The sequence below is a fragment of the Crocodylus siamensis genome, chromosome 4 (genome assembly GCF_052110815.1).
Source record: "Crocodylus siamensis isolate JL-2025a chromosome 4, ASM5211081v1, whole genome shotgun sequence".
Lineage (NCBI taxonomy): Eukaryota > Metazoa > Chordata > Crocodylia > Crocodylidae > Crocodylus > Crocodylus siamensis.
The window spans coordinates 93,149,460-93,174,775 of record NC_143398.1 but is presented as its reverse complement, the minus strand read 5'-3'; the positions used below and the strand labels follow the sequence as shown (position 1 = coordinate 93,174,775).

At 42.4% G+C, this 25,316-nt stretch overlaps 1 protein-coding gene across 2 annotated transcripts in view; it reads left to right on the top strand.

The window, feature by feature from the left end:
• The window catches only part of VEZT (vezatin, adherens junctions transmembrane protein), a 107,613-nt gene that overhangs the window by 32,103 nt on the left and 50,194 nt on the right, over positions 1–25,316 (top strand). The window contains exons 2-6 of one of the 2 annotated variants that reach the window (XM_090042889.1): positions 1,305–1,439; positions 10,479–10,568; positions 12,753–12,928; positions 15,757–16,032; positions 23,857–23,994. In XM_090042889.1, the coding sequence (XP_089899015.1) occupies positions 1,305–1,439; positions 10,479–10,568; positions 12,753–12,928; positions 15,757–16,032; positions 23,857–23,994 (815 nt within the window). Of the gene's footprint in view, positions 1–1,304; positions 1,440–10,478; positions 10,569–12,752; positions 12,929–15,756; positions 16,033–23,844; positions 23,995–25,316 lie in introns of both variants that reach the window. The other variant, XM_090042888.1, reaches the window with a different exon arrangement.

Here is a 25,316-nt window from a genome sequence, read left to right as displayed (position 1 = left end):
CTTGAGGAAACTTGGCTTTGTTTCACTTTGTAGTGAAGTACAGGGTTGAAAGATAAGCAATCTACATTATATTTCTGGTTCTGCCACAGCTGTTCCATGTGGCTTAGAAGTCAGCTTTCTCTACTTCAGTCTCTTGCTTGGTAATATATTCCCATTCTGTAAAATTGTTATGAAGTTTCATTCATTTAGGCTTAGAAAGTATTTGATTTGGGTTTTGTTTTAGATGGAGACAATACCTAGAGGACCTTTGCAGAAATGTGCTAATAAACAGACTCACCTGTTCCCCATGATTAAATTACCCCATGAAAAACATAACTGTTACAGAAATTAATTGACTATGTGCTTGGTTCCCATCAGTGTCTCATATTGCTACCCACCCCTATCTAATACCTATCTCCTTGTGATGTTCTGATTCACATGTAGGACTCATAACTTAACAGTTGGATGAGCTTAAATGGATAAGTTCAAAAAATTTCTCGTTCTCTTTTTATATGGTTATGTACCATCCCATAAATCTGCTTGCATATTTTTCTTTCCACAGAGCAGGAATAAGCACTTAGTAGTGTAGACTCCTTTTGACTTGAAACTCATACTGTACAAATAGCCTTTTGTTACATCGTAATGTATTTGTTGCATGTATAAAAATACACAGGCATATAGGTGAAATTCACTAATTTGCCAATGATGCATGGAAAACGTATTATAAATGAAGAGCACACATCAACTGCAGAAACTTCCTCAGCCTGACAAAGGGTTTTGAAACCCAGAAGCTTGCCTAAAATTTTTTTCCCCCAACTATTTAAGTTGGTCTAATAAAAGATATCTGATTTACCCAAAGAACCTTGCCTGCCATTACAAATGAATGAATTTATGAATTGGCAAGTAAATATTATGCAGTATAGTGCTTATTCTTGTTGCCTGTTGCTTCAATAATGTTGTGTGTGCATGTATGAAGTAGCAGTATAGGACCTCTCTACAGCTCATTGCAAACAATCTTCAAGAGTTAGAGAAAACAGATACTTTTGTGAGTATTTGTGCAAATATTAAAGTATTGAAATTAGAAAACTTCTACTCAATATTAAACGTGTTAGCACTCATTTTATAGGATATCTACCTCTTACTCCTGACTCCTAATTTAATATGAGGGTAGTGATCCTGACTGGGGGGAAAAAATATTTCGGTGGCGCACTTCACAGAGGTTTAACTGTATGTTGTAGGGTAGGCACGTTGTAATCATGACGGTTGTTTCTTGCAAGTGAATAGGAAAGAATTCATCCTGACTTTCTTTTCTAACTCTCTTTCAGAACTCTCCTCTTTACCAGTATTTGCAGGATTTGGGACATACCGATTTTGAAGTATGTTCAGCTGTGTCACAGAAGACAGAACAATGCACAGCAGAGGAGGGACAACAAGGACAGACTGCCCAGACCACCCAGAAAGTGAGTGTTCCCCTTGCCCCTCCATGTATACATCTATCCTTTAAAAGAAAAACTGCACTTCAATCTAATGTCATAAGTTAAGAATAAGTTAAGCTAGTTTTATGTGTCATTGTGTGTAAATAGTAAATACAATTAATAACTGCCACATCTTGTATGCTAGTGTAGTTTGACACCTAAGGAAATGCTCCTTTGCATTTAAATTCATTAGAGAAGCCAGGGACTTTCAGACAGGAGCCAAATTTTAAAAAGCTGTACTGGTAAGCTGTGTAATTTACCAAATACTGTTATAGTAATTTGACATGGGAGTATGGGAACAAAACCTATAATTTTCTGGAACATAATATAGCCTGAGAGTTTCCAGCCTTTCTCATGCTTTCTGTTGCCAAACACCATTTAGAATGTGATCAAGTATGTCAACAGAGAGGGTTTTATTGCTGGGAAGAATAAGTGAAATGACAATTCTCACTGAGCTACCAGAACCACCCTGGGTTACAGAGATGACATAACAATGATGGGTATTACTATTCCAGGCACAGACAGCCTGGCTCACTCTGAGTAAATTATGAGTTAAGTACACTTTGCTATGAGTAAACTGCACTTTCTGTAGTGCAGGCTAACCCATTTTCAGTCCCATTTGACAGTAGGTCATGGAGGCTCAGTGCCTGCCACTGGCCATGTGTCTTTTCAGTATGTAGAGAGAAGGTAACATTTTACTATATCTTTTACTGTCTCCGATGTCATTTAAAACATTCCAAGGCCTTGAAGAGCTTAACCCATGTTTATGTAGAATGGCTTGAAACTGAGATTTTCAGAGGAAAACAAAGTCAGGCATCCAAATTCCAGTGAATTTCAGTGAGATTTAGGTGTCTAACTCCCTTAGGGTTGTCTGAAAAACCTGAGCCTGCAGTTATGTCTTTTGCAGTACCTAAGGCTGTTTAGTTGAGGAACTCTGATATAAAGATATTGGAGGCCATGAGGATAAAGAGTTAAGCATTATGTTACATATGTTCTTTGCTGGAGACTGTAGAACTGATAAGTACCATGAGCTGAACATCTCAGACCTTTTTATTCCTAACGAATAAGGAGATAGTTTTTTTTTTTTTAAATTCATATTGATAGGATTATTTGAAATTCAAGAAATTCTGAAACTTAACTCTGTTTTCACATTACCTTGAGCATGTGATATACATATAGCATTGTGCATTTTGATTTTCCTTGTTAAATGTAAAATGCAGCGTGTTCTTGCTTGACAGTATATATCCAGACCCTGCCAACTCCATGAAACCTCAACTGTTGAGTTGGCCATGGGATTCCTTTTTTGAACAGCTGCTAAAGAAATCCATCTTGTGGCCACAGAAACGACCATCTTATTAGAAATGTGGTAGTTATGTTGTCTTCTCCTTAGCACCTAGTTGGAGCATGCTCAGTGCAGTTATTTTCTGCCTGCCTCTTTCTCTTCCACAGTGGAGAGTTCTGTTTTCAATGGACATGCTCCAGCTATGTGTTAAGCCAAAGCCTGGAAAAAGAGGTCTCCATGTAGACTTCTGTGCCCATACCACTACTGGCTGGGAACAACCCCAGCATCCCAAAGGTAAGAAATTGAACAAATTGCCTCTGGGAATATCCCTGTTTCTTTCTTATCCTTCTTGGCATTAAGCAGGGTGACTAACATTGACTATATGACATCTGTTATACGTTTGTTTTCTTGTCCTCTGACCAGGGATAGTTGAGAATTTTTATATTATGATGGAACCCAAATAAGTTATATTCAGGTTGTTCACAGTGGGTTGTTGTATGTAGGACAGGCTGCACAGCTAATTTCTGCCAGTTCTGCTTCAAGCGGTGCTGCTTCTCCACTCAGCTAGAGTACAGCAGCAGTTCTTTGCAGCTAGTTGGAGAAGTGGCACCCTTTGAAAATAAAAGCTGCAGCAGCAGTCAGCTGGAGTATTTCAGTGATCCTATGCAACTTTTTGCTGTATCTGATCTCTGACTGGTTCACAAACCCTTCTCATCTTCACAAGGGCCATGGAACCTACCCCCTGCAAACTATATGGACTCTACAGCAATGTGTCATCATATGTTTGTTAGAGAAGGCAAGGTCATAAAATCACAGAGAAATAGGGGACCTTGAGAGGTCATTTAGTCCAATCCCTGGCCCAAGACAGGATCATCCCTGTCCAAACCACCCTAAACAAATCCATACTGTAACCTCATAGCAAAAATACAAAGTCAATTCTGACACAACACAAGGCATTACACCCTAACAGGCCACAGGTAAAGCAGGGCAGCCAACATCGAAGTCAAAGTAGTGTACCTTGCTGAAGAGAATCCTTTGTTCCTATGGGGTCTTCAGTGTGAATAGATCTTAGTATACTCTGGCTGCTTGCAGATATAAAAAAAACCAAAACAAAACAAAACAACAACCCACACTTTATCAGAAGAAGCAGCTCATTACTTTGACCCAGCTCTGCAGCGTCTGTATAGATTGGGCGCTTCACGCAGGGCTTTTTGTCTCTCTTCTCTAATAGCTGAGTCAATCAACTATTAGATAAAAACACCCAAAAAACTCCATCTATACATATGTTAGGTGAGCCAGGTTCAGCTAACACACTGCCTCTTATGGACATGTGCTAGGCTGGGCGTGGGAATCCTCTGAGTTTAAAGTGAAGCATCTTTTTTTTTAAACGTGCAAACAAATTGTGCTACCTTATAAAAGTAATAAATCTAAATACAATAACAAATATTTCTCTCTCAAAGCAAAAGCTAGATTGGCCATTAGGCATCTGTCTCAGGCATCTCAACCGCTAAATATTACAAGCGGGGTGGTCCAAAAAAACAAGGTTGGGCACTTAGGGCTTCTTTACTTATAGGGGGAGGGCTAAACAGCTCCAAAGGGGACTCACAGACACTGGTTCCCAAATGTAAAACCATCTAGAACTAATCAAAAGGAAACACTAAGCACAGGGGTATGTCTAAACTCCCTCCCTGCTCCAGAGCTGGCACACTTGGCACTGGGTCACATATTAAGTGCCTCTGTTCATGCGGGATCCAGAGCACTGCATCTTCTTTTTGGGGTAGGTGTCTACTGAGAAGAACATGGTAGCAGTGATGATAGTGCCTCTACTGCCACCCAGGAGATTAGAATGCTCATCTTGGGTGAGCTCAGAGAGACCTGACTTATATACCTACCTCATCCTGAATCAGTTAAAAGTCACATTTCCTGTCTCCCCAGGGCATGCTCTGAACACTAAATCATAATATAGACTGGGTGGAGATATTGTCCTTTGAGTAGACAAAAAAGCAAAAGGCCTGGGGCTAAAAGAAGGCTCTGTAGCTTAATGGGTAGTGCATTCAGTGGGAGCAGAAGAGGTGGGAGGGGCAGGATGTGGATTCCTGGGATGTACTTTTTGTCATTCAGACACCAAAATTCTGCCTAGGTCTCTTGCAGGTACCCAGTTTACCAGTTGGGACCTGCTATTCTCCTCAACCTGAATGTCATTAAAACAACTTTTGTACTTAATATGTAACCTGACTTCTGGTAAATACTCAATTGGTTAGCTAATGTGTTAGAAGTAATCACTGCTGGCTTCGTCCAGTTGCTTTGACCAATTTTATTCCAGGACTTTTAGTTAACTCAGCACTGAAAGGATTCATGTATATTTTGTGTCTACTTCCACTAGTTTTCAAAGTTGTCAGCTGACACTAGCTGTGATCAGTTTGTTCCTCTAGAAGCCTGCCAGGAGTAATATTTTCTCTTTAAAGCTGCTGGCAAGTCAAAGTGCACCTGCAGTCAAAAGGCCTATTTCTGCACTGGAGCAGGAAAATATATATATATTTTTTAAAGCTGTATTAATTGAAAAATAGGTTAAGTAAATGACTCATTTGATTTGCTGATACCTGTGTATTATTATGAAGTAATGCATAGACAGGAGTTATATACATTACTTTTCCCTTATAAGAGTATGAATATGAAAGACTGGAAAGCTGTATAGTCTGTTGCCATGTATATATGTAATTTCCATTTACCTTAACACAAGAAAAACTGTAGCTTTAGGACCTTTCAGGAATTTACATGCATGTGGTTTTAAAATCCCCAAGTATGTTTCTTTCCGTCTCCTTTCCTGAAGCATAGGAGCTCCTCCTTTTGGCACTGTCAGCAGTAGAATTAATTGATCTTGGGTTTTTGGTAGTTACAGGTAGAGGGTGTACAAATATCAGATGTCTGGAACACAGACACTTGAATTATGTGCACTTTGTTTCAACTCAGTCTTCAGATAAGGGAGTGCAAGCAATAAAAGAAGAAACTCAGATGTTGATCTGCTGGAGTTGCAAGATATCAGGAATATAAGTCAGTCTAATTCTTCATCATTAGTACTTGCTTTGAAACTTCAGTTGCCCTCAGACACCAGAAAGTCTGTGATTTTTGCTTCTGCTTCCTACTTTAGTAAAATCTTGGGAGAATTGGCTTTTTGTCAGTCTGTGAAGTAAGAGGAAGGCTGATTTTTATGGTTAAGGCACTGGACTAAGGAAACAAGTCTCTAAGACCCTGATTTCTGTGTGATGTGGAGCAAGTCACTTAATTTCTCTGAGAGTCAGTTCATCATTTATAAAATGGAACCATAAAACCTTTCTTTCTCTCATCCTTTGCCTGTGTAGCCTGTGGCGATTGCAAGTAAGGACTGTCTCGAAGAAAGTATAGCATTTCACTTACAAGAGTCCTGATCTTATTTGAAAGCTATTGAGACACAAATAACGTACATATGAAAGGAGGAGCAAATGTGGGGAGTAATGCCCATTATATGCATTCTGTTCTGTCCAAGCCCTGGGGGTACACTTGTCTTGCATGTGGTGCAAAAGCAGATGTCTGTGTCTCTTAAATTTAAAAAAAATCATCTGATGACAAGCCAGATCAGCTATTTGGTGACACGGTGATGTCACCAAAACTGGAATGGCAGATGGGCCAAGGTATTCCATCTGTGTGATGCCAACTGACTCCTTCAAAACACCCAGACACCAGAAATAGGTTTGTGTTCCAACTGCTTGATTCTTTCTTCAAGAGGCTACAGTAACTCTTACAAGGGCCTCTGAAATTGGCTTTCTGCCACCTACTATGTGATGCACCGAATGCATGACTAACTGTCTGCAAAAGGAGAATATTAAATTCTTCATGGGGAGGACAACAGCACTCTCTGCAAAATACTGCCACCTGTCTGGCTGATCAACAAAGGGAAGATCCCTTTCAAAAACTATAGTATTACTGAGCCCAGTAGAAAAGAACTAAAAGTTAAGAATTTCTCTCCTGTGCTATTCAATCAGATGGAAGCACTGATCTAATGTGACCTGGTAGGATAGATTTCCCCAAAACAGGCATCTAGAAAAGGTGACTCATATTGGGGGGGGGGAACTTTTTTTTTTTTTGGTTGATTAAAAATCTGCAGGCAACACTGCCTTATCCCTTATTTCTTTCAAGCATGGTCAAGAGCCGCAATTCAGCCTATGTTTAATTTTCAGCCGACATTTAAATACTTTGTTAAACTGGTACATGAGTAAGTACCTAGATTAAATTCAGATTCCAGTAAATTCCTAGGTGCTTCAGGAAATAGTATATTAAATAAAATAAATGCTACTACTCTTGTTTCTGAGTCAACACTAGGCCGTTTTGTCTCAAACTTATGGGCACAGTGCACCTTGCCCATTCATTCTTTGAAGGGATTTAAATAAAAAATCCTGATTCTCTAGTTATTTGAAATACAAAGGCACTTTCCAGATTCCTATCCCCGGTTTTCTGGCTTAATTCTAATTTGGGTAAACACATTTGGTCTATAGCTCATTTAAATTTCCTCTAATGTAAATTAATTTCTACTTCTTTTCCTGAATTGTTTTGTATGTTGCTGAGCGCTTTTAAAGTGCAGCATCACGTTTTACCTCCAATATGATACTGTTCTGGTAGTAGGCAGTAGTAACCTATCCAGAGCTTCACTTGTTATTTGAACGAAAGACACTATATTAATGCAAGGTATTCTGAATGCGTGATAGTTTGTCATCTTCAATTCATAGAAAAAGAAAACTGTAAATATTTTATTTGGATTTAAATGAATACACATGAAAGCATGCCTATGCTGGACTGTAGGCAATAGGTACCCATGTCACTAGTAAAAATAGAGGGGGTATATATTTTGTTACACAGTTTACAAAGAGTCTGTGAACGACTTTGTTCTAAAGTAGTTAAAAGAGTACTCAAGAGGCATCAAAGGCAACATGACCTGACTTGTATGTTAATGAAAACTGTTTTACTTGTCAGTAACACCCCCTGTGGGAATAAAAGCTATAAGACATCATGCCAAGATGCATGAATAATTTAATGTGTTACTGCATACCACTGGTTCATAGTCCAAAGCAGTGGGTTGTCTTGTTTTGTATTTTCAGGCATTGGCATGTCTGTCTTATGTTTTTGTAAGTTCACATTTTTCCATAAAACCAAAATATGACACACAAATCGAAAAATCACTAGTGTTGCATGTTAAGCTGGTTTTGTCAGTAGCTCAACAGATTACATTAGTCAGCAGGTAGCAGTTTAAAATTGTCCTTAGTATTGATTTAAGTGTCTACAAGCAATAACTGACAACAGAAAAAGATGAAAGTTTTAAATTTAATAAGTTGTTGTCCTTAAAGCACAAATTTAAGTAATAAATAAGTTGCACTAGAATTGTAGTGAATAAAGGAACATCCACTCTAACTTAAATCTCCATTGTACTACTAAATGCAGTGAAAATATCTTCATGTACTCCCCACCAATTATTAACCCTTTGTAGAGAGGATACTTTTAGTTTTCATCCCTTCATGCTTTGTTTTCAATACAGTATTGAAAGCATCTAGCTTTATTTTTTTTATAATTAAATGGTTGCAAGGTCAAGCAAGATCCTGCATCCATTTAATTATGATATTTTGGGGTCATGTTTTAAATGAATACTTGTTATTTAAAATCCATGATGACAGAGAAAGGCTTTGTCTAATTAGAGGTGTTCAAGTTATGTTTGTTTACAGCTCAACTAAAATCCTGTCTTAGTTTACATATGATATAGCATAGTGATAAGAGTGTATCATTCCTAATGCTACTATGACATGGAGCTTCTGGAACAGTTATTGCAAATGTGGTCACTGTGTCACAGCACCTCTCCCAGTATTCATTAGAACACACTTGATCCCCCTTCTTTTAGATATGGTATTTGAATTGCTCCTCTTACCCAATTTTTTTATTTCCCTTGTGTTCCTCTTAGCCAGAGCTGGGTAAAATATAGCCCATGGGCTGGGTCCAGCCCACCAAGTGATTTCATCCAGCCTGTGGATGGGCACCCACCAATTAATTGTATCCAACCCAGGCTGTGACTGCCCCTGCTGTACTCCGCATGGGGACAAGCTCCACCCACTTCTCCTAGGACAGCAGGCTACACTCCCACCCTTGCCCATGGGAGGGCCCCAAACCCAGCCTCAGTCCCAGCCAGCATGCACAGCTTCCAGGTGGGATGCTGCTGCCACTGCTGCAGCCACCCAGGAAACTGCTCAGCTCCCCTGGCCTCCAGTGGCTCCTCCTTCTGTCCCTGCTGCAGTGTTCTGGGCTGCAGATGGGGTAGAAGCTGCAGCTGGGCAGGAGCCTGGGGAGGGGTGGTGGGAGTGCAGACCCTGGGGCAGCGAAAGCACAGGACCCAGGCTCAGGAATGCAGGGCCAGCCCAGCTCCATCATGTAGGACTCCGCTGAGAGTGGTGGGAAGCCCTCCACACAGTGGACCTGAGCCAGCTTGGCCCTTCTCCTTGCTGCCCTGGCCAATTCCTGGGAGCTGCATGTGGCATCAGGGAGTGGGGCCAGGCCACCAGCTCCATTGTGTGAAACTCCTCCAATGGCAAGCGGCTCCAGCTGAGTCCTGGGAACTGCATAGGAGCCCCAGGGAGCCCCCATGCGATGGAACCAGACTGGTCCTTGCCACCATGTGCAGGTCCCAGGGCTCAAACAGAGCTGTGTGCCTCTATGGGGCTCTGCCTGGTAAGGGCTGTGAATGCTCCAAGGGCCCACTGTCTGCTGCTGCCTCTGGTGGCAGGGACCATGCGTGATGGGGGGAGGCATGTGGGGGAGGACTCACATGCACACCCCACCATACCCACACACATCCCTGTACCCACCCACACATCCCCCACATACACACCCACACTTTTGCCCACATGCACACACCCACACCCACCGACACACATACCCCACATGAATCCCACACCCATACCCTACATGCTCCCCCCCACACACCCACACAATATACAACAGTGAGACTTTATTTTGACCAATTATGCAATTGCCTTTATATACACTACACAAACACACAAATCGGGACAAAAGTATTTTTTTAAAATAAAATTAAAATATGTTATAGCAGTTATTTGAATTGTATTATATGATTTGTTCTTTTTCCAGATCCAAGATAGCAAACCCCTCTCCCAAAAGAGGTACCTTTCGGGGATAGGGGAAGGACTTCTGGTGACAAAGGGCAGGGGTTAGGGTAGGACATAGTGTCCCAGGATGATGATGTGGGGTGGGGCACCTCTCAAGGAGCGGGGTTACCCTTGTGGACCTTGAGAGCTCATTAAAGCTCATTAAGCAGCCATCCAGCCAAAATAATTGCTCACCCCTGCTCTCTGCTATTTAATTCTACTTGGTTCATTTTTAACCTCAAGGATAGAGAGAATCTTTCAGGCTCAGGCAGCAGCAGCAGCCCCTAGATCAGATTAATTCTAATTATATTTGCTTTCAACAATGCAACATTTATATTACTCTGAAAAGATGAGGTTAATGAAGACTTTGTCACCATTCTGCATGCAGACAAAAATTTCAGTGAGCAGAAGCAGATGTCCCTTTAAGCATACACAGCAGTTCAGCCAGATGATAGTTTTCACTCACTCTCAGGTTCTTGGCACTCAGAGATAGCAATAGAAGAAAATACAGGAATTGTTGTGTGTTTGTTGTTTTAATTGCAGTTGTATTCTATTCCTTTTTAGCAAGGCACCCTCTCAAAACTACCTGAACTCTTTAGAAGCTGGTTTCCTTTTTCACCATGTAAGAAAAAAGATGACATACTCTACCGACTGGTAAGTAATTAATTTTATTTTTTTTTCTTCACCAGGCCTCATATCACGTTCCCTACCCCTCTTTCTTGGGCCCCTCCATGATCTCTCTTTTGTTGGATTCAGTGCCAGTCAGCAGTCCTGATCACTGCAGACATAATTATCAGTTTATGTTTTGAACTCAACAGTTTGAAGCTACATCATTTTGGGGGAACAATGCCAAGCTAGCTAGGTACAAAAGGGAGGGTGTCAAAATACCAGAATTATTGTTTAAAGGCTAAAGAAAGTGATTGTATTGCCCAGTCTTTTTTGTTGCAGTTTGGCTGTAAAAAGAGGTAAGGACAGCTTATTATATCACTTATACACTGCGTCCAGACAATTTAGATCTGGTTTTAGATGTAACGTCACTTGTCACATCAGAAATGACTCTGCTTCTCATTTACAAGAATAGGTCTTCAAATTTGTCTCTCAATTAGCAAACATCTTTTCCAACATAGAAACTGAAAAAACATGTAGGTCATGCGTTATCCGCTTGCCATAACTGAGCATGGCATACAGACTGGGAGGGTAGTTGAACAGTATCTTTATGCCCCATTTGTATCTTTTTTATCTTGAAGTATATTATAATTTGTGACAAGCTGTGGCCCCTAACCTTGTTTGTGGCAGCTGGAGTGCAAAAGCACCCAAAAAACCCCACTGCACATGTCCTGTGCACTGTGAGTTTTTGTAGGAGGTAAGTGCATGTGTGGGTTTATACTAAACCACAGGAGGACTTCTGTGCAAGTTAAATTTGTTTGCCATTTTGGCCTACTGCATAATGCCAAATGGTAAAGGAGTTTGTAAGGGGCTAAGAAAAAGTGATGGATCTGGTGTGTTTTTCTTTCACTGATTTGGTGCTTGACCACCAAATCAAACTGGTGCCCATTGCAGGGACATGCAGGAAGCAGATTGTGGCTCCATCCCGGGCCCTGACCCTGCACTGCCACCACCCTGCAATCCCAGCCCAGTCCTGTTTGCCTGTCTTGCTCCTGGGTGCTGCTCCTAGCCAATTGTGCCTGGCCTGTGGGGGTCCCAGGCAAGGTGGGATCTCCATGGAGCCCACCCACTCTGTCCAGCACCCCCAGTGGTGGGTGCAGGACCTTTCACAGGTGTTACACTACCCATTGCAGGGTGTGTGTGTGTTGGGGGGTGCGGGGAAGAGTCAAGGCTGCCTAGGCCCCTGCTTTAGGCTATAGAGGGTATAATTGATTTTCAGAATTAAGGTCTTTGACTAGCTAGTTTCCTGATGCCTGAAAATTCCACACTCTCAATGTGAAATTTTGCCAATTAGCTTAAAAACTAGGAAGCTTTTACTAATGCGAAGGACAAAATCCTCAAGGTTTGTTAACGTTTCTAACTGAGGAAGCTGCAAAATAGAAGCATTTTCTCCTTTTGAATTTATAATCTGACATAGAGACATGTTGACATTAAATTTTCATTATGTTGTATCTGAACACTCCCTTAACTGTAAAACTTGTGACATTATTACTTAGTCCAGTGTATGAATTAGAATTTTAGAGCTACTTTTGTAGGTAGTGTAGACATAGATTTGTCATAACGTTCTGGTTACAGGTAAGAAAGTACAAATGGCATTAAATCACTGGGATCACCCAAAATGCTGTTTCACTTTTACAAAGTTCCCTTTTGAAAGGCTGTGCATTTCTCTCCTGGAGCATCCCAGTGCTCTGGGTGAGGAAATCTGATTCCAGCATATTGACCCTGCCATTGTCAGCTGGTCTACAGCCATTTTTTAAAACTGACTGATGTGTACATCACCATCTAAATCTCTTTAATTTGTTTATTAAAACAAGACATTGTAGATTGCAGTTTAATTCAGTCTCTCTTCTGATAATTTCTAGTGCCTGAACTCATTTCTGTGAAAATACTACCTGTGGCATATTTCCAATTCAGCCACATTTTCCATGTTTAAGGCCAGTACACAAATTCAGTGCAATGCATCTTGCAAAATCAGACCATTCAGATGGCAGAAGAGGTTTTTAGAAGGAAAGACCATTAAAGATAGCCAGTTGAGCTGTTTCTAAAACCCTGGAGTCTTCAAGACAGGACAGCAAGCAGTGGAAAAAAAAAAGGTGTGTGTTTGTTTTTCTTTCAAAAAATAAATCTTAGAGTGTCTGTTCCCTCTTATTTCTCTTGCCCATTCCTGGTAAGGATGTTGGATTTCGACTTGATGCACTCCGGACTATCCTGCAACAGGAAGTTCTGCTACAGGAGGATGTGGAACTAATTGAGCTGCTCGACCCCAGTATCCTGTCTGGAGGGCAGAGCAAGCAACAGGAAAATGGACACCTTCCAACTCTGCGCTCCCTAGCAACTCCTAATATTTGGTACAATTCAGAAAATTCCTATGACTACTTACACATACTGTCAGGGGATACTATCAGCCTGCTCTTAGTGCAACAGACATCACAAAAAAATGCTTTTTTAAAGTTCTTGACTTCTGCATCTTGACTCCCCTTTGGTTTGCCAGATCTAGGTTTATTAATTTCCTGAACACTCCGAAAAGCCTGTTTTTTTAGGCTTTTTAGGTGAGAGCCTTGGTTGAAGATTAGTCAAGAGTCAAAGGAAGTCCTTTATATCAAATGGTGTATTTTAAATTAGGCCCCTACAGCAGAGGTGCCCAACCTTTAAGCAGTGACAGGTCTATCTGTAGGCCAGAACTGGCCCATGGATCCTTTCCAGTATGTAGTGCTGGACTGCATGGGGTCTAGTGAAGCAGCCTGGGGCTGGGACATGATGCATCTATGTGGGAATGGCCCAGCTGGGGCCCAATCCTACTTGACTGCAGTGGAGGGGAGCTTTGCCCTGCTGTTTCAGTCTCCTCCCAGACCAGAGAGGGAGGGGAGCATACAAACATTCATTCTTACAAGAGAGTTTCTCTCGCAGGGGAGATCTGAATTGACACCTGGAAGATCTTTCTCCTAAGAGGAGCATGTTTCTCCCAGCAGAAATTAAATGAACACTTGTACATTTCAGGGGTGTAGGTTATAGCCATGTTGGTCTAAGGACATAGGCAGACAAGGTTATTTGGGTGAATCTGATATCTTTTATTAGACCAACTTAAATAGTTGGGGAGGGAAAATTTTTTTTTTAGGAATTTAAATCTGCTTTATGCAGATAAGCAGCCTGCATGTTGGGGAGCTCAAGTCTTTTGGCTCCCATCTTCTCTGGCTTGTCAGCTGCTTACTGGATGGGCTTCACTGAACCTAGGATGTCAAATCTCCCAATTGCCAAGGAGCTGGGAGTTTGGAGGTAATATTTATTTTGGAAACACCAAAACTTTACCAGCATGCGTTTCTGAAACAAACTATAGCTCACATCCCATTCTGGGAGAGAAACTCTAAAAACTTACAACATTTTGCAGAAATTGAGCTCCATTTTCTGGCCAGCTCTAATAAATACTTTGAAGTGGTTTTGGAGCTTGAACTATTTATAATACTACAAAATTTCAAAAGCTCACATTGTGTTTTTCTAATAGAGATTCATACTTCTGCCAAAACTTCGTAGGAAAATGGCAATTTTTCAGAATTCAAAAATTGATTTGGGATGTACTTGAAGTGAGAGTTCAGCCACTGCTCTCCATGTAATTAAAAAAATGTCATGGCTGCATAAAATGTTTTACATATCCAGGACTTGTTGAGACTTTTCAGTGTATAGTGTCCAGTTTAAATGAGTCAGAATCTGCAACAGTAAAACTATTGTTACTTTGAGGGTTTGGTTACCTAAAGAAAAATGCCCTTCCTTCTGTCCTGTTGAACCTGAAAGTACAGATATTACAATTCCCACCCATCCTTTCTCTTAATACTGAGCAATCACTTATTTCTAAATCAGGTTTAAAATATTAACCCTTCAAAATGATGTGTTACTTTTCCACTTAGTTCTACGGACAAAATAAATTCATGCAAAAAACCCTCAAATCTAATCTGCCATTTAGTGATCTTGTCCCTGTTTACACCTGTCCTTAGAGCCCATGTAAAAGGTCTTTAATGAAATCATAGTATCGTAGTACTTAGGGACCTAAACAGATCATTAGGTCTGACCCCCTACCCTGGGCTGGAACAGGTGCCAGGATCATATCAACCCAGCCAAATATCTGTCCAGCCTTCTCTTGAAGACCCCCGAAGTAGGAGAAAGTACCACCTCACTTGGGAGTCCATTCCAGAGCCTGGCAGCCCTAACTATAAAGTAATGTCTCCTGATGTCCGGCTTGATCCTTCTCTCTAACAATTTGTGCCCATTATTGCTAGTAACCCTGGGTGGTGCCCAGGGAAACAGAGGCTCACACAATTCCCACTGCCTCCCCCCGATGAGTTTGTCAGCAGATCCCCTCTCAAATTTCTCTTGTGGAAGAAGAATAGGTTCAGGCCCTTTAGCTTCTTTCGTAGGGCTGCTCTGCAGCCCCTTGACCATGCGAGTGGCCATCCTCTGAACCCTCTCACTGCTAGCCACATCCCTCTTGAAGTGCAGTGCCCAGAACTGGATGCAGTACTCCAACTGTGGCCTGACCAATGCCACATAGAGGGGAAGGATCACCTCCCTGGACCTGCTTGTGATGCATCTGTAGATGCATGACAAGGTGCAGTTAGCCTTACTAACCACTTCCTTGCATTGGTGGCTCATGTTCATCCTGGAGTCAACAATGACTCCAAGATCCCTTTCTGCCACCATATTGACAAGAAGGGTGTTCCCCAGCATATACATGTGTTTCACAGTACTTAGGATCAGAAGGGACCTAAACAGATCATCAGGTCTGACCCCCCGCCCCAGGCAGGATTGGGTGTCATGGTCATATCACCCCAGCCAAATATCTGTCCAGCCTCCTCTTGAAGACCCCCAATGTAGGAGAGAGTGCCACCTCACTTGGGAGCCCATTCGAGTGCCTGGCAGCCCTAACTGTGAAGTAATGTCTCCTGATGTCCAGCCTGTACCTTCTCCCTCGATACAGTACCTTGCACTTGTCTGTGTTGAATTCTATTCTATTGTCAATCGCCCACCTCTGTAACCTGTCTAGATCTAGCTGGATTCTGTCCCTCCCCTCCAGCATGACCACCTCGCCCTATGTAAACACTTGTAGTCAAGAGCCTCATGATTTTCCCAGTTGCTTAACTCCAGGAATCTATGATAGATGGCACTTTCTCTGTTTTTCTGTTTTCAGGGATGTCTCATTGCTGCTTGCCTTTGTCAGTGCATACATTGTGCTTCCTTCTTGGTGGAGTTGGTCATTTTGGCTGGTGTGGGGACTCATTCTTTCAGTCTATGTGGTCGTACGAGTGTGGGGCACTTGGAGGACAGCAAAACTACAAATGTCCCTGCGAAAATACAGTCTCCAGCTGGAAGACACAGTGGCACACAGCCGAGCTTTTACTAATCTTGTGAGAAAAGCTCTGCGACTCATTCAGGAGACAGAAGTTATTTCCAGAGGATTTACCCTGTGAGTCTATATTTTGGTTTATTTTTTTATATAGATTAATTCAATCCAGTTAGGTATTAAAATAATTTTATAATACTGTTTCCCTTGGCAGGCAAAATTGAGAAGCGTTATAGTTTTAGTTAAGATTTGAATTTGGACAAACAAAATAATATAATTGCCATTATAATGTTCCAGGTGTCCAATATCTAACTGCCATAGGTTAAAATTGTACATTATGGTGAAGATTTTCAAATGCCTAATAAGTCTGGAAGGTGGGCACTTAACTAAGGTTGGTGCCGTTGAATATCTCTTCCTACATTCAGAATGATATAAATGGGGCACTTTTTCTGGGGAAAGTGAGAGAAACAAAGAAGCTCCAAGTGACTCTAGTTATCAGTCCTGGAAGGCCATGTAATTTTTATTTTCTATTTTGTTTTAGTATTTGGTGAATGCATTTTTACATTTTAGATTGCCAGGGAAATGTCTAACTTTACCTGCACTACGGGTAATAATTAGTATTTTATTATACATGTTTATTTGGAAGTTTAATTTGGCTTGTCTGACATGTAACAATTTTAGGTCACATGATGAGAAATAACCAAAGGAGATGGTCATCGATCTTTTTTTTTAGGTTTAAAACATTTTTTCACATGTACTGAATTTCAGATGATTTAAACCAAGAATTATTTGCCAAAATAATCCATTTTTCCACTTAAGGAATATGATACCTTGTTCTAAGTTATTTGGCTTTTGCAATTAAATTGGCTGCTGGTGGTTTTACTTCCTGCAAAATTTAATTTTATGGCATACTTGGCATACGCACTGACCTAGAAGCCAGCATGCACATGCCTGTGCATTTTCCTTTCCTCTCATTGTTTCTAATCTGTCTAAGTTCTAGCAAGGCATTGTTATAAAATATATGCATGCTAGTAGGACTTCAGGTGGGAAAAGGAAGATAATGCCAAACAAATCTAGTTGGTTTCTTTTTAAACCCAATAAAGTACCCTTTTTGTTTCCTTTCCATTTATTGGTTCTCTGTACAGTTCTGACTTGGTAATGTGCTCCAGTGTGCATGCAAGACTTTTGTCTGTATTTGTAGAGATTATTCCTGTTTCTACTAGATCAACTGCTCTGCTCATGAGCACATGCTGCAACATGAAAAGCTGAAACTGTACCATACATATTTTGTACCTGTGATACATTATGAATTTCCCAAAGATAGATAATGAGATCCCTGCATTATGCTTTGCTGAAGAAATATTTTATTCTGTTTCTGGAATGTTTAAGCATGTCTTAAGTCAGCCTACATATATTTTTGTTGAGACAACATACAGTTAAGCAATATTCAGTCTTAGCTTCAGAAACAGATACTTAAAAAGAATTTACTGTTAGTACTTTCCCAGATTACAGTTGAGAAAAACTTTAATTTTATTTGGATTTTATTTTTAATTTCCAGCAAATGAACTTGTGGCCTGACTGATTAAATAGTCAACGTCTGATTCTTTATCTACGTATCTTAAAGCTGGCACAGTTAAATAAAATGGACCTCAATTTGACTTTTTATCTAATGACCCTTTTATTAAATAACATTTTATAGGGGATGTTTGGGTTTGTATTGGTAGGGGAAAGGTAAATGTGCCAATGCAGTAAACGAGCACTGAAGTCATGGTTCAAAATGGGCAAATCTGTAACCTCTCTCTCCCTTTTTTTTTTTTTTTTTTAAAAAAAAAGCAAACAAAAAAACCCCCTTTGCTAATTTGGTAATGCTTTTCTCAGCATGTTAATATGTATAAGATGCTGTACTAAAAGACCCAAAAACTTATTTGCTTGAGATGGCAGGTTGGGCTGCGTGGGTCATATTTATTGCCCACAGCTTTTGCTTTGACCTGTTTGTTACATAGTCCCCAGCCTATAAACCTTAGTTTCATAGTTTCTAGAAGGGACCTGAGTAGATCATCTAGTCTGACCCCTTGCCATGGCAGGAAAGAGTACTGGGGTCAAACAACTCCAGCAAGGTGATTGTCTAGCCTTGTCTTAAAGACCCCCAGGGTAGGAGCCAGCACCACTTCTCTTGGAAGTAGGTTCCAGATTCTAGCTGCCCTGACCATGAAGTAGCGCCTCCTGATATCTAGCCTAAACCTACCCTCTGCCAGCTTGTGACCGTTATTCCTGGTCACTCCTGGCAGTGCTCCGGGGAACAGGGACTTCCCCAGTGCCTGCTGGTCCCCTCTGACTAGTTTGTAACAGGCCACTAGATCCCCCCTCAGCCTTCTCTTGTAGAGGCTGAACAGGTTCAGGTCCTGTAGCCTCTCCTCGTAAGGCCTGCCCTGCTGCCCCCTGATCATGCGAGTGGCCCTCCTCTGGACCCTCTCCATGTTGTCCACATCCCTCTTGAAGTGCGGCGCCCAGAACTGGACGCAGTACTTCAGCTGCGGCCTGACCAGTGCCGCATAGAGGGGGAGGATCACCTCCTTGGACCTGCTTGAGATGCATCTGTGGATGCATGACAAGGTACGGTTGGCCTTCCTGACTGCATCCCCACATCCCCACCTTGGAAGAAGGAAGCTTAATATATGTCCCTATGGCCTATGGTAATAATATTAAATCTTCTTAATATGCTTAGTTAAGGCAAGTCAGATGTTAATGGTCACACCTCAGACGTTAAGGAAAGTCTTCCTGTGTCATGTTTCTATTTCTATTTCTGAAACTTAGTCATTTTCCCTGTGATTTCAGGCAGGCCCTAAATTCTCCCTGTAAATTGATAAGGGGTACTTCTGTGTCACATAGTAAGTGCTAAGATTTTCTGGAGACAACATTTTGGTCATTTTTCATTGTCTGGGCTGTTGGATTTTTTATTTTGTAAATATATCCTCTCACTTCATGCCCTCTTCTTCAACGAGAACATCATGTTTGCCTTTTAAGCAGAAATTAAAACCTTACCCCTTAAGTACTGTCAAATGCATTGGTTTATTCTACATCAGCTAGAAATTGTGAAAAGAAATACTGCCAGTACCCTAATTTTTCAAGCCAGCTAGGTGTTGGATATATCTTTTTTGCTGTGTTTGGGGGTTTTTTTGTTTTGTTTGTAGGATAGTGAATCTCAACCAGAGATCGCTGCTTTGAATTCCTACTAGCTAGTGAAAATGCTTCCATTGCCCTGATCATTAGAAAATAAAAATTACAGAAATACGTAGTGAAATTCTGTGGTTTTCAGAATAAGCAAGGTCTTTATTGACATGACAGCCAAGTAAATTATTAGTTTTTTTCCTGATAATGCTTTTGTCCCTGCATATTTCAAACTGTTGTCTAGTGTGTATTGGCTCAACTGAGTGCTTTTTAAAACTCCTATTGTGCTGGTAAGCCAGGGGTGGGCAAAATATGGCCTGCAGGCCAGATCTGGCCCACAGGGCCCCTAAAAAATTTAGAAAATTAATATTTATCTACCTGTCAAAAATGACCCAGGGGAAGCCCGGCGGACTCCAACAACCACACAGCCCCGCCCCTCCAGCCAGAAGCCCGAGCTGGGGCTTCTGGTCTAGGAGCACGTGGCTGCCCCACGCTGGAACCGCAGGTAAGTATGTGGGGGGGAGAAGGGCGGGGGGGACCCGGGAAGGGAAGGAGCGTGGGGGAAGCCACCCCTTCCCCACCCCATGGCCAGTGCCCCTTGCTGCAACTGCTCACAGCCTGCATGGGGCTTCCTGTGCCCGCTCTTGACAGCCCTGTGCAGGCTGCAAGTAGCTGCAGCAGGGAGCGCCGGCCATGGGGCGGGGGAAGAGCTGCTTTTCCCCCCGCGCTCAGCTTTTCCCTGGGCTCCTTCCCTGCACGGAGAAAAGGGGCCCCTCACCTGCCCCATGGATGGCGCTCCCTGCTGCAGGCACTTGCAGCCCACACAGCTGTCCGGAGCAGGCACAGGCAGCCCCAGGCTGGCTGCAAGTGGCTGTAGCGTTGGTCACTGGGCATTGGGTGGGCGAGGGGCTGCTTTTCCCCTCACTGTGCTCAGCACCAGCTTGTAACCTGGCCCACTGCCAGCCTGGTAGGGATGAGCGGCCCTTCACTTGCCGTGTGGCCAGTGCCCTGTGCTGCAGTCACTTGCAGCCAGCCTGGGACTGCCTGTGCCTGCTCAGGACAGCCCCACACAGGCTGAAAGCACCTGCAGCAGGGAGCTCCAGCCATGGGTTGGGCAAGGGGCTGCTTTTCCCTGCGCTCAGCACCAGCTTCTTCCTTGCTGGTAAGCAGCAGATCGGGGCTGTGTGCTGCCCCCCACCTGTACTGCGGGGTTGGGGGGCAGTGGGTGTGAGTAGGCAGAGAAGAAGTGGGAGCACGGGGGGCCCGCACTGATGTCCCGGGGTCAGTGCTGGCGGGGCCCAGAGCAGGATGGCAGGAGCACAGGGTCCCAGCTGGCAGGGGCTCTATGGAGCCGGCCCAGCTCCTCCCTCTCCCTGCTGGTGCAGCCCAGCCCAGCTCCTCGGGCCCCACCGGTGCTGGCCATGGGACATTGGTCCCAAGATGGCCAGGGGGCAGGGCACCTGTCAAGGGGCAGGGCTACCCATGCAGCCCTCAGCAGCCTGGCGAAACCAGGGAAGTGGCCCTTTGACTGAAATAATTGCCTGCCCCTGTGGTAAGCAGTAACCAGGTTGATTAATATGAGATAATATACACCTGAGGTGCTGAGAGCCTATTTAAAATGCAGCTTGTGAGTGAGAGAGAGCATTGTTTTTCAATTCTTTACAGCCAAGATGGATTTTGGTGCTGTACTGATTTCTTCGTTCATCTTTCTTCTTCTTTCCTTTTACTCCTGATACTCAAGATAGTCCAGTAACATTTAATAGATTGCTGACAGAATATAAGGATATGAGGGGTGCTGCTCCTCTAGCTCTTAGAAAACAAGGAAATAAGACTGGGTTGATGTTTCTGAAGAAGAAAGTAAGGAGTAGCCATCGAACTTATATAAACTGCTCAGATTTAACATCTGACACTGAAACAAGTGTCACAAATTGCAAAATAAACCTGTTCTGTAGTATGTTGGCAGTATGTTCAGTGCATGAGTGATGAGAGGATGCCCTATAATAGAGTTTTCTTTCTTAATATAAGCACAACCACTGTACTTTTCACCTTCTCCAGATATGCTTTCTAGAAGTCATTCAAGTGCGTGGACTTAAGTATAAAAGACTGACATGAGAAATCATCCATAAATGATAACGGTTAAGTGCAAATAGTCATGGACATTGTAAGAGTGAACATATAACATGTTAAATTCAGTATTTCTGTGCGAATATTACAGGACATGACTAACATTTTTTATTATTATTTTAAATATGTGGTAGTGGCATTTGTATTGCTTCTCTAAAAATGTTTACCATAACAATATTGCACCTAAATGAGATTTTATTTGAACATGTTTAGCTATTACTGGTATATTTTAATATGATATGAAGTTGCAGCTAGTATCTTCAATATGTCTCTCTGAATAAATGCCTTTCACATTAAGTGATATTCAAGGCTGTACACTCACAAAAGACAAGTGAGTAGTAAACTTCCGCTTTTATCAAATTAATTTTATATACAAATATTTAAATGTGCCCAACTGCCCATCAGTTTATTTACATAGTAATTTTAATAGTGACACTTAAAGCCAGGGGTGAGCAAATTACGGCCAGTGGGCCAGATGCAGCTCGCCAGCCTGTTCTATCTGGCCTGCAGAGCCTTTGAAAATTTTAGAAAATTAATTTATATCTGCCTGTGGCCACCTGTCAAAGATGACAGGTTACCAACGGGAGCCTGTGGCTGAGCAACAAGGCTAGCCCAGCTCTACCCAAACCCCCACCCCCTTCCTGCCCTCAGCCCCCAACCAGAAGCCTCTGCGGCTTCTGGCCCCTGCCCCTGGAGCTGTTCCCTCTCCCTCTGATTGGAAAATGAGGTAAGAGTAGCTGGAAGTGGTGGTTGCGGGGACCGGTGGGGGCTGCAGGGAGTGGCGCAGTGGCAGGGGGGCTCTGGGGAGCAGCGTGGGGAGTGGCAGGACCCACGTGGTGTGCAGCAGGTGGTGGAGCCACAGTGGGCAGCGGAGCCACAGTGGTCCCCAGCAAGCAGTGGGGCCGCAGCAGGCCCCCGCAGGCAGTACGGTGGGTCCTGACAGATGGCAGAGCCGTGGCCAGGCCCCAGCGAGTGGTGGGGCTGCAGTGGGCCCCAGGAGGCAGTGGAGCCATGGTGGGCAACAGAACCATTGCAGGCCCTGGCAGTTGGTGCTGGGGCTCCGGCAGATGACAGAGCCACGGTGAGTGGTGGGGCTGTGGTAGGCAGTGGAGTTGCAGCAGGGCTGCGGCAAGTGGTGGGCCCTGGCGGGGGCCACAGGGAGGACTGCAGGAAGCGGGGAGCTGCAAGGAGCAGTGGGCAAGCCTGCAGGAGGGAACGCAGAAAGGTGGTGGTGGGTGGAAACACGGAGCCTGTGCAAGTGCCCCGGGGCTGGCAGAGACCCAGGGTGGGGTTGTAGAAATAGAGCCTGGGCATGGGGTCTGCCTGTCTGCATCGTGTGAGGCTCACATGCAGTGTGTTAGAGCTGCATACTGTGAAGCTGGCAGCCCACCGCTGGCTCTCTCTCAGCACACACTCAACCACCATACCTGCACCCCACCACGTGCGCACGCGCACACACACTCAAACTCATACACACTCTTCCCAACCACACTGCCACTTATACCTTTTGCTGCCCACACAGAACACACAGTAGGACTATATTTTAAGCTATGATGCAGCCGCCTCTAGATACGCTTTTTGTAAACACATAAATCAGTAGAACAATATTTTTAAATAAAATTAAAATAGGTTATAGTAGACGTGTTTTGTGTGTGTGAGAGTGGGTGTATACATATATTTTTTTTTTCAGTTTCCAGATCACAGCACCTTTCCTCCCAAAAGGAGTACTTCTAGGGCAAGGGGAGGGACTTTCAATGGCAAAGGTCAGGGGCTAGGAGGCCGGACTTCCGGTCCCAATGTGGCAACTGGGGGTGGGGCAGCTGTCAAGGGGCGGGGCTACCCATGCAGCCCTCAACAGCTTCCCAAAACTTGGTAAGTGGCTCTCTGCCCAAAATAATTGCCCGCCCCTGTTTAAAGCCCTGCTGCAATGTGTTCACCATAAGTACATGACATGAAGTAATTCCACAAAAATGTGCTTGTGTGTATCTTGAGTACAAATGTGTTTAAGAATATGCTAGTATACACAATTGCATGCATTTCAGAAACTGTGCCATGCTTGGGATTCCTAGCAATGACAGTGCCACGGGAACTTCTACAACTGTTGTTTGTATGATAAAATCCCTGTCCTGCCACTCAAATATACATACATACTTACCAAGCTAGAAAAGATTAGTTTTAGGCTGTAAGATTGGAGAAGATCATTTATTCAACAAAAAATGTGTAGTAGCATATCCTTTCTGCAAAAAATATTCTTAGAACTAAGGAATATTTTGCATGTTAAATTTTATGAGTGCAATATTTGAAACTACAGTGAACTTCTGATTTATGTTCAAATTAGAGTTAATTGACTTTACAGCATGTCCTAACATCTGATAATCTACTGTGGATATTCATAGGAATTTTGCCATTAACTTCAATGGGAACAGGATCAGGCTCTTTACTGAGTTTTCAAACGTTGCATATATTTTTTTAAAATAAATTGATCATTCACATAGTAAACCATTGCTTAACTTATATCTCTTGGCTCATTATTAAAAATTATTTTCTTTTGGAAATAATGGAGTGTAAAAATAGAATTGATGTGCTGTCTTTTTAAAATTCTTTAGGACATCTGTACAGTTGTATCACATTTTACTTTTCAAGTTTGCTTGACAGGGTCAGTGCTGCTTGCCCATTTAATAAAGCTGGACAGCATCCTAGTCAGCATCTCATTGGTCTTCGGAAAGCTGTTTACAGATCTGTCAGAGCGAACTTCCGAGCTTCAAGACTGGCTACTCTGTACATGCTGAAAAAATATCCTTTTGGTAAAAATCCCCAATGCAAATACATATTTATGTTACTTTTTAATATTATCACTTAACTATAATAAACAGCTGTTAGCAGTATCCAGTTAACTTTATGCAAGACGGAAAGACTGTTTTTAAATTGGCCTTGAGACAACACATTTTTTAAATGGTTTTCTCATTTTTGTAGCTGTACAGTCCAAGATAAGAATCCTATGCTGTGTTTTGAAAATATGTGCCCTGGATATTAATGTCTAAACCTTTTGTCTGCATGTTGATAAGCGAGTTTCAATTCTTTCCATTTCATTTCATGTCATTATTCCTCTTACCTCTCTTTTTTCCTTGTTCCAAAACAACTTTCTTTGCAACAACCTGCTGTCATACCTGGTATCTCTGTTATCAACCCCAGCTTTCAGGTCAAGAGATAAATCAATTCCTGCTTTTATGAATGTTGGATGGGACTTCTGCTATATAAATTAGCCAAACTTCACACTTCATGATGAAGACTGTGGAGGTTTCTTGGTTGGACATAAGCAACTATGACTTTAGGGACTGGATATGGGTTAATGTATGTGGCCTTTCTAGGGATTCCCCTTATGGCAGCATGAAAAGAAAAAGTCTAAGATTGGTTCCTAATACATGCATAGGTTGTTGTGGTAAAGAGAAGTGAAGTAGATTCACTGAATTTTGTGGTTTTGTGTCTTTTTTTTAATTTGGATAAGATTGGGTCCACATAAGCAGAAGGGCGGCAACCTACTGGCTTCAAAACTGACAGTACTACAGAAGTAGGCTTTTAAATTAGGCACTGATGGAAAGGAAAGGCTTGATTGTTTAACTCAGAAAATTTGTCATTTGTTTTTGCCTTGCTTTGTAAGATTTTAACACTGAGTTTATCCTGTAATAAAAGATAAATAGATACCGTAGCAGGGAAAATCCAGGAGAAATATTTTTTGAGGAAGTGGCACGTGAGGATGCATGACACAGAAAGAGGTGTGGTATAGGCATAGTAAATGGAGTCAAAGAAGCACAAATGTGCTATATGAGTTGGTATAAGTAGGATCAGATCTATGGTTTATGAAAGAAGCAAAACAAGGCATCTGACTTTTAAGCAGTAGGGGGGTTTTGCCTCCACCTCCATCTTAGAATAATTACTGCAGCCTTGGGGTTGTTCCAAGTTAACACTGTTAGAAATGTACCCTGACAGCTGTTTATTGCTGAAATAGAGCTTATTTCATATATGCCCAACTCGTCATGTTCTTTGCATGTCCTGTGCTCAGGGGGTATAGAGCTTGTGCTGTTACATTGGGAAAATTCTCACCTTTCCAATAAGGA